Source organism: Apaloderma vittatum, unplaced genomic scaffold (genome assembly GCF_000703405.1).
Source record: "Apaloderma vittatum isolate BGI_N311 unplaced genomic scaffold, ASM70340v1 scaffold4571, whole genome shotgun sequence".
NCBI classification, from domain to species: Eukaryota; Metazoa; Chordata; class Aves; order Trogoniformes; family Trogonidae; genus Apaloderma; species Apaloderma vittatum.
Window position 1 is genome coordinate 6,685 of NW_009698359.1, and position 15,129 is coordinate 21,813.

Consider the following 15,129-nt stretch of genomic DNA (forward strand, 5'->3'; position numbering starts at 1 on the left):
GTGCATGGCAGTCTGGTAAAGTGCCCAGTGACTAGAAAAGGGGAAACATCACCCCCATTTTCAAAAAGGGAAAAAATGAAGACACAGGCAACTACAGGCGAGTCAGTCTCACCCCTGTGCTGGCAAGATCATGGAGCAGATCCTTCTGAAGGCTCTGCTATGGCACATGGAAAATGTGGAGGTGATTGGTGGCAACCAACATGGCTTCACCAAGGGAAAATCCTGCCTGATGCATCTGATGGTATTTTATGATGGAGTAACAGAATCAATTGGCAAGGGAAGAGCAACTGATGTCATCTACCTGGACTTGTGCAAGGCCTCCGACACTGTCCCACATCCTGGTCTCCAAGTTGGAAAGACATGGATTTGACAGATGGACCACTCGGTGGGCAAGGAACTGGCTGGAAGATCACACTCAAAGAGCTGTGGTCAATGGCCGTCCAAGTGGAGACCAGTGACAAGTGGTGCCTCTCAGTACCAGTCCCAGTACTGATCCCTATTTAACATCTTTGTCAGCAATATGGACAGTAGCATCGAGTGCACCCGCGGCAAGTTTGCCAAGGACAAAGTTGTGTGGTGCGGTCGACACGCTGGAGGGAAGGGATGCCATCCAGAGGGACCTTGACAGGCTTGAGAAGTGGGCCCAGGCCAACCTCATGACGTTCAACACGGCCAAGTGTAAGGTCCTGCATCTCGGTCAAGGCAATCCCAAGCACAGGTACAGGCTGGGCAATGAGGGGGTTGAGGGGCGTCCTGGGGGGGGTACCAGTTAATGAAAAACTGGATATGAGGCACCAGTGTGTGCTTGCAGCCCAGAAGGCCATCTGTGTCCTGGGATGCATCAAGAGATGTGTGACCAGCAGGTCGAGGGAGGCGATTCTGCCCTTGTGAGATCCCACCTGAAATACTGCGTCCAGCTCTGGAACCCCCAACACAAAAAACCATGGAGCTGTTGGAGCAAGTCTAGGAGGGCTACCAAGATGGTCAGAGGGCTTGAGCACCTCTCTTGTGAGAACAGGCTGATAGTCAGGCTTGTTCAGCCTGGAAAAGAGAAGGCTCCAGGGAGACCTTAAAGAGGCCTTCCGGTACCCGAAGGAGGCCTACAAGAAGGCTGAGGAGGGACTTTTTACAAGGGCCTGTGGTGACAGGGCAAGGGGTAATGGGTGGAAGCTGGAAGAGCGCAGGTTTAGACCGGATATAAGGAAGAAGATCTTTACCCTGAAGGTGATGAGGCCCTGGAACAGGTCACCCAGGGAGGCTGTGGATGTTCCATCCCTGGAAGTGTTCAAGGCCAGGCTGGGTGGAGCATTGAGCAACCTGACCTAGTGGGAGATGTCTCTGCCACAACAGGGGGGTTGGAACTAGATGATCTCTGAGATCCCTTCCAACCCAAATTGTTCTATGATTCTATGAATTTAATGCCCACTGAAGGTCTGTTCTGACAGCACTGTATTTACCAGATTAATATCTGTTATTACATGAGCCTTTCCCCAAGTCCATTAGGATTCCTGTAGATGAAGTGTGCAGTAAATTTGACTTAAACTTCAGCTTCTGAAAAACTGTTTTGTGTGTGCTCCATCTGAGCCGAGCATAGCTAGCTCAGGCATCAGCAGTCAGAAACACAGACAGTGAAAGTGGCAAGTGCGATACTAAAGAAGGATGAAAACAAGTACAGACTTCTCAGAAAAAAAAACGAACCCCCACAATCTGAAAACCCACAGGAAGACAGAGTTTATATTTATTACCTCAAGCAGAGTACTACACTAAAGCAATTGCATAATTCTAGCACAGAAAAAAGCCAGTTCAGTATCCTGTTTGCTAAACAACTCCTGTGGGCTACAAACTTTGCCTGAATTTCTGCTTTCACTGCGAAGACATCAACATTGAATGTACTAACAAAAACAGGTGCTTTAAAATTAAGACACGTATAAACCACTAACAAAGATAAAACTCTAACACCTGAATTATAACATATCACCTTACAGTACACTCTCCATTATAAAGCATCTACCTAAAAAGGAAATTAACCTCATGCTTCTCTCTGAATGACAAAAGAGAGAACTCTTTAGTAGTCTTGAGAGAGAAATCAAGATTTTTTTTTCTAGAGGATCAACACCAGAGACTAATTTATAAATGCTTATTCTGCACTGCTTACTATTGTAACAGAAAAAAACCATACATCCTAATGCACTGCTAGAGTTCCTTAATATTATTAGGCCTTGTCATTGAGAAAGAACTCCATGCTAGAATAAGCTTTTTTGATTAGTTTTCCAGTTGGCTAGAAACATTACTCATGTCAGTTATTTACCTGCATGCTTCACTGTGCAGTATCAAATGAAAACTGTTTTCTAATTAAACCAGGAAAAACATCAATCCTAGTATTCTGCACTTTTATTCTGCTGAAAATGAAACTTGAGAAACCGCTAAGTGCTTCATCTCTGTCTGGATACAGCACTGATACACTACGTTTCCAAAAATACAGAACGTATTAAAAAAACCCTACATGCTTTAAGGTGCACTGTGGTTGTAATGGTTACCAGGCAACACAGAGTGGGCACTGAACACAAATGCAAAGAGAAGCATTATGTGATATTCCACTTATTGAGCTCAAAGACTGATGGATCCAAATCCCCTAAGCATCAGGGCGCGCTAATTGTAGGCAGGTATTTAGTGGAATGAACAGTAATTAGGAAAGCTAATATCCGATAATTCCTCTCCCCAACTACTGATCCAAACAAATATACAATAATGTATGGGAAGCCAAAGTCTTTATGCAAACAAGAAAACACTCTGGAGAAAAGGCAAAAGACTAAAGCTACCACAGAGGAGTGCAGCAAGATTAAATGGAGAAATAAAAACCAGAAATTAGGGAACACATGCCAACCATTATAGCTCTGCATGCTTTCCTAGTTAAAGCTTTCTCTACTCTCTATATATGTATTTAAAAATATAAAGGGAAAAAAGTTATGTATGCAATTCATAAAGCTCATGGAAGGGGAAAAAAAAAAAAATATCAAAAAAACCCAGCCCTTGAACACCAGCTCAACGAACTGGAATGAGCTGCCCCTACTAATGACTCCCTTCCACAAAAGTGATCCAGAAGTGCAAGCTGAGACTCAAGAGCTGAAGATTGCATTCAACCCCTGGTTTTCCTTTTGTAGGCAGAGAGCTGCAGAGAGCACCAGCAAGCTGACGCTGGCAAACGTACCTTCACCAGGCAATTTTTGTGTCCTGGAACAGAGCCATTGACATAAATGATGTTGTGCTTTGTGTTGATCCTCCACACCTAGGAGACAGAGAAACACAGACACTGAGCTCATTCTAAAGACTATTCCCAGGATGACAAGCAGCAGCCTGGCACAGCACATACTGATGAACTGGACACATAACATGGGGCTGCACCACCAAGCACCCCCCTCCCTGGCACATCCCAGCATAGTCAGAACTCACCTTCAGCCCAAAGGATGTCCGATAGATGTTACCCATTTTACCAGGCATTTTCTTTCCACGATAAACTTTGGCAGCTTTCTAGACAAAAACAGGACAAAAAAATTAAATTGTGTAACTGCCAGAAGTACACTTACAAACTCAAGAGGAGCACCAATAGAAAACACACTGGTTGATTTTAGAACTATCATACTGAAGAGAGAGCGAGCCCATACTGAAGAGAGCGAGCCCAGAACTAAGGCACTCAGAACGTACCTTAGTTTCATGAACTTCCAAGAAAACTTTTCCCTCCCACCAAACCTGTCAACACAAGACTCTTGCCTACATCAAAGGCAGCAGCAACTGGAAACTTGCCTAAACTACTTATGGATGCTACCAGAGACCTACAGAGCCTCCCATCCTGGCAGTCTGGCAACACAAAGGTATACCACAGCTTCTCCCCTCTCCTCAGTCCATGAATTTTACACTGATGTAAGCCAGATATTTTTTTTCAAGTATGTATTTGAGAACAGAATTTTTAATTACATTCCCTGCTACTGCTTAGCTTCTGTACCTCATTTTTGTTTGGCTTTGTATAACCTGGAGAACAGAGGTGGAAAAGAAAAGACAAGAATAAATGCAATAATTACATTTTGTTGCAGGATCAAGGGATTCACCTCAACTTTCTGCACTACTCTTATTCATTAATAATGTGTTTTGTTGTTTTTGATTTTTTTCTCCACCCCCCCAATTTGTGTGAAAATCCTGATTTTAGGAAATCAGCTGCAATGAAGTTCCAGGGAGAGAACTCTGTACTGAACAATGCAGGATTACAAAAATATCTGAGGTGGTCAACAACAGACAGGAAAAAAAAAGCCTGAGGCATTGTTTTTCCCCTGTTGCATCCTTTCACCTTCCTTCTTTTTCCTCATAGTACTGGAAATAGGTATTTCCCATCCTACGTGCTTTGTGAAATTACATCCAGCACTCCTTCAGAAATTCCAATTTAAAGCAAAAAGAGGTTATTTTGTAATGAATACCATCTGCTAAACCATACTGTTGTACGTTCAAATATTTACGTTCTTTAGTCTTCAGAGAAAATGGTGCCATTTATTTTCCAGCTGAAGTGAAGGACTATAAATCAGTACCTTATGCCCTTACAGTCTCAATTACTCTAACTTCATTGCCTGGTGCCTTTTTGCTTTTACTATTCTCTTAAACATTATTAATCCCTTTAAAATTATTTTAATTTCTGTAAGAAAACTACAGACAATTCATGTTAAGTACTGTGACTCAGTCTTAATTCTGTGCAATGAAGCCAGTTTGCAAAAATCCCTCTTAGTTCAGCCTAAACACTGTGCAAACTTTACAGGGATGAAGTTTTAGATGAATCTGTTTCAAAGAGCTTTTAAGCTAATATTACATTATTTATAGTTCAAAACTTAGAAGTAGTGCTCTGTACTCTGCTTATAAATGCTTGGAAGCCAGACTATTTTGGGAATCTAAGAGCTTGTTAAGCAGCTACACAAGCCAGCTGAGGCAATAAAAGTAACTAAGGTTCCAAAGGACAGTACAGTACCTGCAGTATAAAGCAACAGGTAAATCCTCTCCAATCTATAAATGCTGCAACAAAAGATTCCGGGGTCATTAAGAAATAGTCATTAAGACTATTTCTCTCAGCTATACGACCAAATACTACAATTAGCTCAGTTAAAACATGTTTGCTCACTTATCAGCAATATAGAATATTCAAAAAACAAGGTGTAGGAGAGCAGCTATGCTCATCACCCATTAAGACAGGTTTCTGAGCTGCCTCTGAGGCAGTGGGGACTCTCTGCTAGCACACAGTAGACGGTAGTAGCAGCTAGCTACTGTGGAATTGGTGATTATTAGCAAGTAGTTCTAAAGATACTGAAGGGTGTCTGAAGAGGGAATAAGAATGCTCACATTGGTAGATATTGCTCCAGGACGCCTGTGGGTTTTTGTCTGGCCATGGCTGGCAGGCTGACCTTTAAATCCCCACCTTTTCATGACGCCCTGAAATCCCTTACCGACTCTGCAAAGAAAAAAAAAAAATTTAAGAAATAAACCTGGGTTAGTCACTTAAGGTTTGCAGCAACAACCAAGAATTTCAGTCAGGCCAACATACATGTAAAAGATAGTAACCAAACATGTACCTCTCCTGGAGCTGCTTTTCAACAATCTGCAGCACAGTTTCATTTAAGAATGCATCAAAAGAATCCCTGATTTCTCTATCAAAAGTCCTAACTACTGACATCTCGCTACTTCTTGTTCATTAAAATCTGTGAAGTCTTTAAAAAGAAGCAAAATACAATTCAAGTTGGAACAAACTCAAACAAGCATAAAAAGAGATCTAACTACAAAACCACTCAATAGGCACAGTATTGACAATTTCATATATTTCCAAAAAAACATTAAAGTTTGTCAAAGCAGAATCTTAATCCAGGACCAAATGTTAAAACAGAATTAGCATTGAGATCGCACTCCGAGAGAATCAAGTTGTGCATCTGAGATACTGAAATTAAGCACTCTAACAAGCAGTGATTTTATTTGCTGCTAATTCTTCAAATTTGGCTAATTTAAAAGACAATTATTTAAACCCTGTAGAGAAAAAGGATTCAAACTACTTTGCCAAATATTTTCAGATGATTGTAGAGTCTACTTTCAGGCTTGGATTACACCATGACCCTAGTGAAGCTTCAACAAACCAGTAACACACCAGAATCATCACCGTAACACTGTGAACTTAGAGGTCCAATAACTCCAAAAATACAATCCAGTTCCAGAAAATAAAAAACAAGCCCCACCCACAGGAGATTAAGCAACACAGGATGAAATTGCATGGAATTAAGTAAAAGGCCCCCAACCTCCCTAAAATTGAAATAATTTCATTCTTTCCCAAAGGTTAAGGAAGCATAATAAATGCAGCATTTCGGGGAAGTGGCAATTAAAAAGAAACACTAAAAGTAGAAGTCATAATGCCAGTAAGTCATGGAAAAGGTTCAAAGACCCCTGAATACAGAAAGACTGGAACAATTTCTGAATCATACTGATGGAAAATACATAAACAAAAATATATCTGATATTTCCCTTTAGATGAAGAACTTTTCCTTCACCTGTAGCGTATTATGCTACCAAAATCAACATTACAAACAAAAAGCTAATTTCTGAAATGGAGTCATACAAGTACCTGGACAAAACAGATTAGAAATACTGAACTAAAATATACAATGGATTCACTGAACACAACCAAGAACACAGTCTATTTTTACCTTACTGGTGTTTTCAAATATATACAGCAAGATACAAATCAAAACCCTGTGGCTGCTCACCTGTATCTTTTCCACTGCCCCCCCCAAAAAAATCAAAACAACTTTCCTAGTTTTTAAACTACTTCGAAGGAAAACAAAGCTTTTCTGCATCAAGAAAACCCTGAACCTACACAGAATGTCTGCATTCCTAATGACTCTGTGCTTTGCAAACCAGCTATTGCCTCTCATGGGTTATCCCCTGAACGCAATTCAGAAGCCAAATGAGTAGTGTGCCAGATCTAAGCAATTTGACACAGAAAATACTAATTTCAGTCAATGCCTCAAGCTCCTTTTCTCAGTGGAGCGTCCTCACAGGTGTAGCTATATTAGAATTGACTACTCAGCTGTACCAACACCATCAGCTTCCCCATTGACACAAAGCCCTGGGAATAATATTAGACCTTTGTAAGCATTACACATACGTGAGGCAACAGAGTATGTTTCAACAGGGTCCATTGGGTATTTATATCTGTTGCACAAAAAAACCCAACACACCCAACAGAAAACATGACCTGTGTATCTCAAGAAAACCCAGATACACTTCACTGAAATAAGGAGATGGGAGTTCTCTGTTCTTGGCAGTGGAAAATCCCAGACAGAGCAGAGGAAGCATGACCAGACTTTGTTGCAAGAGACGTCACTTTTTCATTTGACACCCTCTACCGCTTCAGCTCTCATTTGGCATTCGCAGTGGTCTGAGAGGAAATCATTCCTCCCATGTTAAAGCAAAAATATCATTAGCGATTGCTGGCAAGGACATAAGCTGGAATGAGAGAAAACACAAACCAGAATCTGACAGCTATGTTGTCCTGCATTTTTGCTTTTCTTTTGAGGCACGTAATTTATCTCTCTTCACATCTCTTCACCAAATCAAAATTTAGCAGTCTTCCTGGGAAGTGGTGCCTCTCAGCGTTTATTCCCCACTTCTGCAGATCACAGAATCTGCATCACAAACCTCTTTGTCCACACCAAGCTTGAGTGTCTCTTTCTCAAGCTCTTTGCCAAGCCCTTCCGTGCTTATCGTAGATGCGTGACTGACAACATGTGCAGAACCAAAGCCCCAAGAGTATAATTTGTTTAGCTGCTGCATTCAAAATCAAAAGTAAATCAAAAGTAAGCCTCAGCAAGAAAAGATAATTTGACATTTTTGACCCAATGGCAGAACACACTTCTACTTCCCACCACTAACCCTTGCAACAAGCTTTCACAAGCCACAAGTTCAAGCCAAAGTAGAAGGGAAAAATATTCAACTAGACCGTCAGAAAGATGAACTGCGCACATGAAATCACGAGGAACCTACGTTTTTGCAGTAACATCCACAAACTGCCCTGGGCGGAAGTGAGCAGCATACAGAGGAGTACCTGCAACACAAGAGGAGAGATTGCGTTCAGCTACACAGGGAAATCCTCAAACCACCACCTGCCATCCCCTTCCAGGGCAGGTCACAGACACAGGCAAAACACCTTTGTTTTTATTCACACAGTTTCTGTTCTTTATAAACTTAACTGACTAAAACAGATGTTTTGTAGTTACTACTTAGGCACACTTCTCAGTTCCTAACCCAGCACTGGGCAAAGGGCAGGGCTTTACTCAGGTATGTTGCACTTCAGACACCAAAAGAGACAAAGCCTAAATTACTTCATTGATTCACACTCAGAATAAACAAACAGTGCAAAACTAAATGCTGTAAACTTCTCTTAAGTCTCCAGCATAAAAATCCTCATATTATTTCATTTTTTCTATGTATGTGATCCACACATACCTGGGATAAGATGCTGCCAACCAGCAGAAAATCAAACATATGAAGGATGTTACATGCAAAATACACAGCAAAATCAGTTTATAAAGCAGAATTGCAAGTCTTCAATAAAGAATTAAAGAATTTGCTACCCAACGTAATTCTTGGGCAAGTACCTACTAACTATCATAAAACAAATTTAAATACACTAGGTAATAAAACCTTGAGAACAAAGTTTTTCATTAAACCTCCAAACTCTTACTACTGAATTTTAGTGAGAATGTTTGTTATATGTAAATAGTATGTTTTACTGTGTTGTACTTTGCAAGATGTCAGGAAATTGCCATATATGCTGTCCATCAGTCCTACTTCTGAATGGAGCAAGAAGAAACAAACCTCAAGCTGCTAGCTTAGGGTCCTGAGAAACTACCACAAAATTCTTGATGCCAATCTCATACCAATAATCAGAGAACTTCCTGTAAATACATTCATATTTATTCCCAACAAGTGAGTCAAGCCTACAGACACTTATTTCTTAACTCAATGTTCATATTAGCTAGTTTGGATCAGATTTATTTTCTAATCAATGGAATCACAGTATCCAGGAAAAAAAGAGACCTCCTACTTCCTATCACCTGTAAAGCCCTTTTTCTAGTTTTCCCCAAGAAAAAAAAAGTTTATGCTTAAGGAACAAAGAAATACTTCAACAATTCCCACATAAAACAAAAATGAAATACATGTTGTAATTTGGTTTAGGTCTACAAGCAGCAGGTGTTACACAATTACAGACACAATATGCAGTAGCTCAAAAACCTTACCTGGTTTAATTAAGGCATCGTCTGTTACATTGAATGTCGTAACTTTCTGCTTCCTTGGTACTCCAGCTTCATTAAAAATTTCCATTGTAGACTCTGATTTCTGCAACAAAGAGCAACCATAAAAAAAAAAAAATAGAGGCGATCTTAAAATACTCAATGATCAACCTAAAAGAGAAAGCGATTACAGATTGTCAACACCACTCAGAGAAACAGATGCATCGTACTACACTTGTATTTGGAGACCAGAATTTTAACTCCACAGAAAATTGAAAACTGTGCCTGCGTTTTCTGTCAACTATTCACCCTACAGCTACATCACATAAAGAAGAGATATATGAAGATTTCAGAGATAAAACAATCATTTAGAAAGTAAATAAAGTATATTACTGCTTTCCCATGACTTCCAAAGGGTTTTGTAGTAATTTTAAAGCATTTTCTCATTTTTAGAACTTCTAATAACTTACTTCCACACTACCACAAATACAATTTATTCCACTTCGCTAACAAAACCATAGAAACAAAGCCTGGTCTCGCAGAAGCTTCTAGAAACACTTAACTTCCCACAGAAAATAATTTGGAGTCTCTGGACAACAAAGAAAAATGAAGAAAGCCACGGTTATGATTCATGTATGTTTAAGAACTACCAAGTACCCTCCATGTCAAACCACTTCTGACTTTCTAAAGGGCTCTTCCTGTGAGAGGAGCCTAACAAAGGTGAAAGTACTTAGAATTATTCTCAGGCATTTTAAACAAGACAAGAACACAGCTGCCCCCCGAGACAATACTAAGCACTGGAAGCCGGGATGCAGGGGAGCTGAGGCCATAGGGAAAAAGCAGTGCAGCTGGTTTTTGTTCAGATCACTTCTAGAAAGCAATTTAATCATTTGACAACATGATCACACCTGGGCAGTCACATCTGAGGTTCACTTCTCTAAAGTTCCACGCATTTCTCTCTCACTCCAAAACAATTTTGTGCATTTCGAGACAGAAAAACATCAGTAACTTTTAAATCACTACCTTGTTTATTTTGAAAATGTGCATGCTGCCTTTTTGCTTTAAAAAACCCCACGTTTTTGTAAAGAACAAGGAGCAACATGATGATCTCTGCCACAAAAATAGAAATTTCAACTTTATGAATCCATCCTTTCTTGAGGAGGCGTGAATACAAAGTCTTTGAGACTTAAAAGGCTGTTTGGGGTTTTCTGAGTGATTTCTTAAGTTCATAGTACAAAACACTTAAAATACCCTTTTTTTTAAAAAAAAAACAAATATCAACTAAATGCAAAATCCCCCCTAAAAAAATTGTAGGCATCAATGGAGGACAAATGTATTGAATTACAGTATCATATGGAATACCTAAAACTAGAGGCCACAGCCTGTACAGAGCCCTCCTAAAAAGGAACGCTGGAGGGAACAACCTGGAACAAATTTGCAGATGTTCTTTTTGCAAATAGCAGCAACTTCTTCCAGTATTACAGGAAAATGACCAATGTGCCCTCCCTTAAGGGAAGCCTAGAAAACATTTCTGACAAAAAAAATTGTTAGAATACTGACAGAATTATACTTCTGAGAAGAATTTTGCATAAAAAAAGAAAAATCTCTTCACTTGTAACAAACTGACATACATCAAGCTAAAAGGGAAAAAAAAAAAATCTCAATAAAAATGCAATACCCCTTATGTCTTAAGCAATTTGACACACAAAAGAAATACATGAAGCTCCTCATTGGTGAAATTACTGAGAGAATCACTAGATTGAGTTCATTAAAAATCAATAGCTGCAAGGAATCCGAGCAAGACACATGTTCCTAAGAGGAATTAACAGAAGATAAACTGCTTATGCTACTGCAATACAGGATCATTCAGCTGTCTTTTAAGTCTCACTGCCAGACACTTGAGAGAGAAGAGCAACACAGAAGAGGACTGACAAACATAGGAGAGCAACAATTCCAGCCTGCAGCTAAACTACAGAAAGACATCGCTCCTCAGTGCCTTAACAATAAAATTGTTTCAGAATCAGCACACCAATTTCTGTCTTAGAAATTAAGTAGTTTATACAACTATCTGAACAACAACAATTAGAGCTCTGTCTCGGTCCAGGTCCTCACCACAGATTGGTCTAAGGATATCAAATTAATTTATTTATTAAAATGAGTCCAAGTTGAACCAAATTATTAGGAGCTAATGTGGAAAAAGTTATCTCACATAACTTAAACTGAAAAAAAACCCCTGGAGTTGACTTTTTAGGAAGTCTGGCTTCAAAGAAATTTTCTGAGTTAACAAGACCTATTTAAATACAAATTTTTTATTTATCTCCTGGCTTCTTCACATTTTTACTCTGACAACATACTGAATCACTGGTAACATCACCTTTATGAAAAGACCAACTGTAAGGAGTCTAATGTGCATAATACAACTTCAAAGTTATATTCACATGATGCTTGCCCATCTTAAACCAAGGTTATAGGAAAACGCAGATGTAATTTCTCCAGGAAAAAACATAAGTGGAAAGAGACTAAAGCGACAGGACCCCACGAAATGATGGTAAAACCTGGCATAAACCCACTGAATAAGAGAAAGATACCTTAAAAAAATAAGTCTGTTGAAAATTAGTAGAACACACTATAAAAGCCAACAGACCCATCAAATGCAAAAAGCTCCTTCTTCCCTCACCACTAAAGCAAAAACAAGTCCACAGATGAGTTTTGAGCCTCTGGGACAAGCTTCTGTTTGAAAGTGGGAAACAGATGTCCTTAAAGAGCCAGAATCACCAACTGACATAATCTGCATAGTCATCAAAGGTTTGTTTTTTTAAAACCTTTCCTAAGTCAAACACAGCACAACTGCCCAAACCACAGTCCTTCTGCAGAACCAACAGTCAAAGCTTTCCCAAAGTTCTCCTTGATCCTCTCTTAACCAAGGATCACTACTAGCTACAGTTAATGTGACAAAAGACCAGTTCCAAAGCATGTACACCTGCTAATGAATCGGTTAGAGAAAGCCACCTCTGCTGCTTTTGCACTTGAGCCACAACAGAAACAACCCTTCTAACAAACCCCTCCAACTGGCTCACTTACAGAAAAAGGAGATGCATTTTTGCCTCCAACAAGTAGCTTAGATGTTTTTCCACCCGACTCTTCCTTTGAAACATATCTTAAAACATGGCAATCTTCCACCTTAGAGAAAAGAGAAAGTATTTGAGTGTAAGCAAATGTGCACACTTTTGAGACACAGCAAGAGATACCAAAATAAGTGAAAGAGCCTCTGTTTTAATGCATACCTATATGGCAGGAGACACAGCCTACAAGTAGGGGCATTTCTAACCTTTTTATCAGATATTCTTCTCCCTATCAACTAAAGGCTTATCTTAGAAAGAAATAATAGGCTCAGCAACCAAGGTGAAACTATTCCCTAATTACGCACACATAGCAAAAAAAGTAAAAATTGAAGTGGGTCAGTGAGCCCCAACTTGATGCTGTCCTCTCAGCTCCCCTCCCCTCAGCAATACCCTGCCCAGTTCTGCAGCACCAGAACACCCGGGGCAGAAGGCACAGCGCTCCGGGGAAGTTCAGGACACAAACAGAGGAGACACGGTGTGCTCGCTGCACAGGGCTGGAAGGAGCCCGACCTTTCCTTAGGCAGCTTCCACTCTGTGTAAATGGCAATTTCACTGATACAGAATCACAGAATATCAGGGGTTGGAAGGGACCTCGAAAGATCATCTAGTCCAACACCTCTGCCAGAGCAGGATCACCTACAGTGGGTCACACAGGAACATGTCCAGTTGGGCTCTGAACATCTCCAGAGAAGGAGACTCCATAGCCTCTCTAGGCAGCCTGTTCCAGTGCTTCATCACTCTCATAGTGAAAAAGTTTTCTAACGTTTTTGTGGAACACCCTATGTTCCAGCTTGCACCCACTTCTCCTTGTCCTGTCATTGAACGTCACTGAGAAGAGCCTGGCTCTGTCCTCCTGACACTCACCCTTCACATATTTACAAAGATTAATGAGGTCACCCCTCTGCCTCCTCTTCTCCAAGCTAGAGACCCAGCTCCTTCAGCCTTTCCTCATCAGGAAGCTGTTCCACTCCCTTCACCATCTTTGTTGCTCTGCGCTGGACTCTCTCAAGCAGTTCCCTGTCTCTCTTGAGCTGAGGGGCCCAGAACTGGACACAGTGTTCCAGATGTGGCCTCACCAGGGCAGAGTAGAGGAGCAGGAGGACCTCTCCCAACCTACCAGCTACTTCCCTTCTAATACACCCCAGGATGCCATTGGCCTTCTTGGCCAAATTGCTGGCTCATGGTCATCCTGCTGTCCACCAGAACCCCCAGGTCCCTTTCGTCTATGCTGCTCTCTAGCAGGTCAGTCCCCAACCTACACTGGCACATGGGGTTATTCTTTCCCAGGTACAAAACTCTACACTTGCCCTTGTTGAATTTCATAAGATTTCTCCCTGCCCAGCCTTCCAGGCTGTCTAGGTCTCTCTGAATGGCAGCACAGCCTTCTGGTGTGTCAGACACTCCTCCCTGTAGTTGCCTGAAGCTTCCTGTTAACAAGGTGAATACAATACAGGAGATTGAGTTCACAACCATTTATCTCACCTTAAGCAGCGTGACAGCATGTTTTGTTCCTGACTTGGTCCACATGGGCATCATTCCCAGTTTTACTGCGACAACTCCAACTCTCATGGAATCTGTAGATTGAAAGAGAACAGGGAGGCAACTCCACACTCAGTATTGGGAAGAGCTCATCTCAGCTGGTGATGAGAACTTCCCTAATGAGCTGAAGAGAAAATACCACTGACTCCCTGCAGGTAGGCTGGTAATCACCTGTTCATCAGTTTTAATCACACGATAAGTTAGGGTCTATCTACTCCAGCTGAGTTTGATAGAATATGCAAAACAGTTCCCCATTAAGTTCCAAACAAGCAATGCTTCAGATTTTTTTAATTTAGGAAAATCCAACAGCCATATAGCTCATTTCACTAGAGCCAATCTTACTACTGAAGAGTTTATTGTAGTAGGTTCCTCCCAACTTGAAATATTCCATGATTCTATGAATCACTGAACAGAAGCTGCATCTATTACGTACTGCAGCATATTTACAATAATATTTTCAAGTTCATATACTGTATGTTTTAGTGAGTCTTTTCTGATTAATTCTTAATTTATTATTATTGCACAGCAGTAGGACTAACCAAGTGCTAGCTTGGACAAAGCTCTTAATTCGTACAAGGTTTTTAACACTTTGTAGTATTTTCAACACTTTTTTGAGAACTAGTGCATTACATTCACTTCTTTCCTAGACATACTGAATGACTGAGGTAAAAGCAAAAAGGAAAGCACAACACAAAATCCTGACACTACTGAATACAACAGCAAAACAACAATAATTTAAGCATGAGTTTGGTATTTCAGATCAGATAATTTCTCACCTGGTTTCCACTCGTTCAGCGGCCACGGCTCGTCTTTCAGAGGGCAAAGCTTGCTGGCTGTCTGAGCTTTGTATTCCTCCGCAGTTGCCTTCTTGAGGAACTCTACATTCTCTTCAGAGAGATGCTCGTGCCACCACGTCGCACTGTTAATGAGCCTAACTGCAAAGCCCAGCTGCCCTCTTTGAAGTGATGGGAAAAAGTTGTAAAGTGTCTTAGCAGTTCAAAAAATGTCCCACAACACATATGCTCATAACATAATACATACTACATAACTATATCATTACATTATATAGTCATAAAACCCCAAATTATCATCATCATCATGGCTAGGCTTTGCAAACAAAGGTATGGGCAGGGCTCTATCCACACTTGCTACAAGCGCGC

At 40.6% G+C, this 15,129-nt stretch overlaps 1 protein-coding gene across 1 annotated transcript in view; it reads right to left on the bottom strand.

Annotated features, from left to right (window-relative positions):
• The window catches only part of MRPL3 (mitochondrial ribosomal protein L3), a gene marked incomplete at its 5' end in the record, with an annotated part of 18,173 nt that extends 3,249 nt beyond the window's left edge, over positions 1-14,924 (bottom strand). Inside the window, 8 exons of the mRNA XM_009877975.1 lie at positions 3,209-3,286; positions 3,451-3,528; positions 5,374-5,482; positions 8,059-8,119; positions 9,315-9,414; positions 12,390-12,488; positions 13,913-14,004; positions 14,746-14,924. Of these exons, the coding sequence (XP_009876277.1) occupies positions 3,209-3,286; positions 3,451-3,528; positions 5,374-5,482; positions 8,059-8,119; positions 9,315-9,414; positions 12,390-12,488; positions 13,913-14,004; positions 14,746-14,924 (796 nt within the window). The remainder of the gene's footprint in view (positions 1-3,208; positions 3,287-3,450; positions 3,529-5,373; positions 5,483-8,058; positions 8,120-9,314; positions 9,415-12,389; positions 12,489-13,912; positions 14,005-14,745) is intronic.
• Positions 14,925-15,129: the final 205 nt, after the last annotated feature.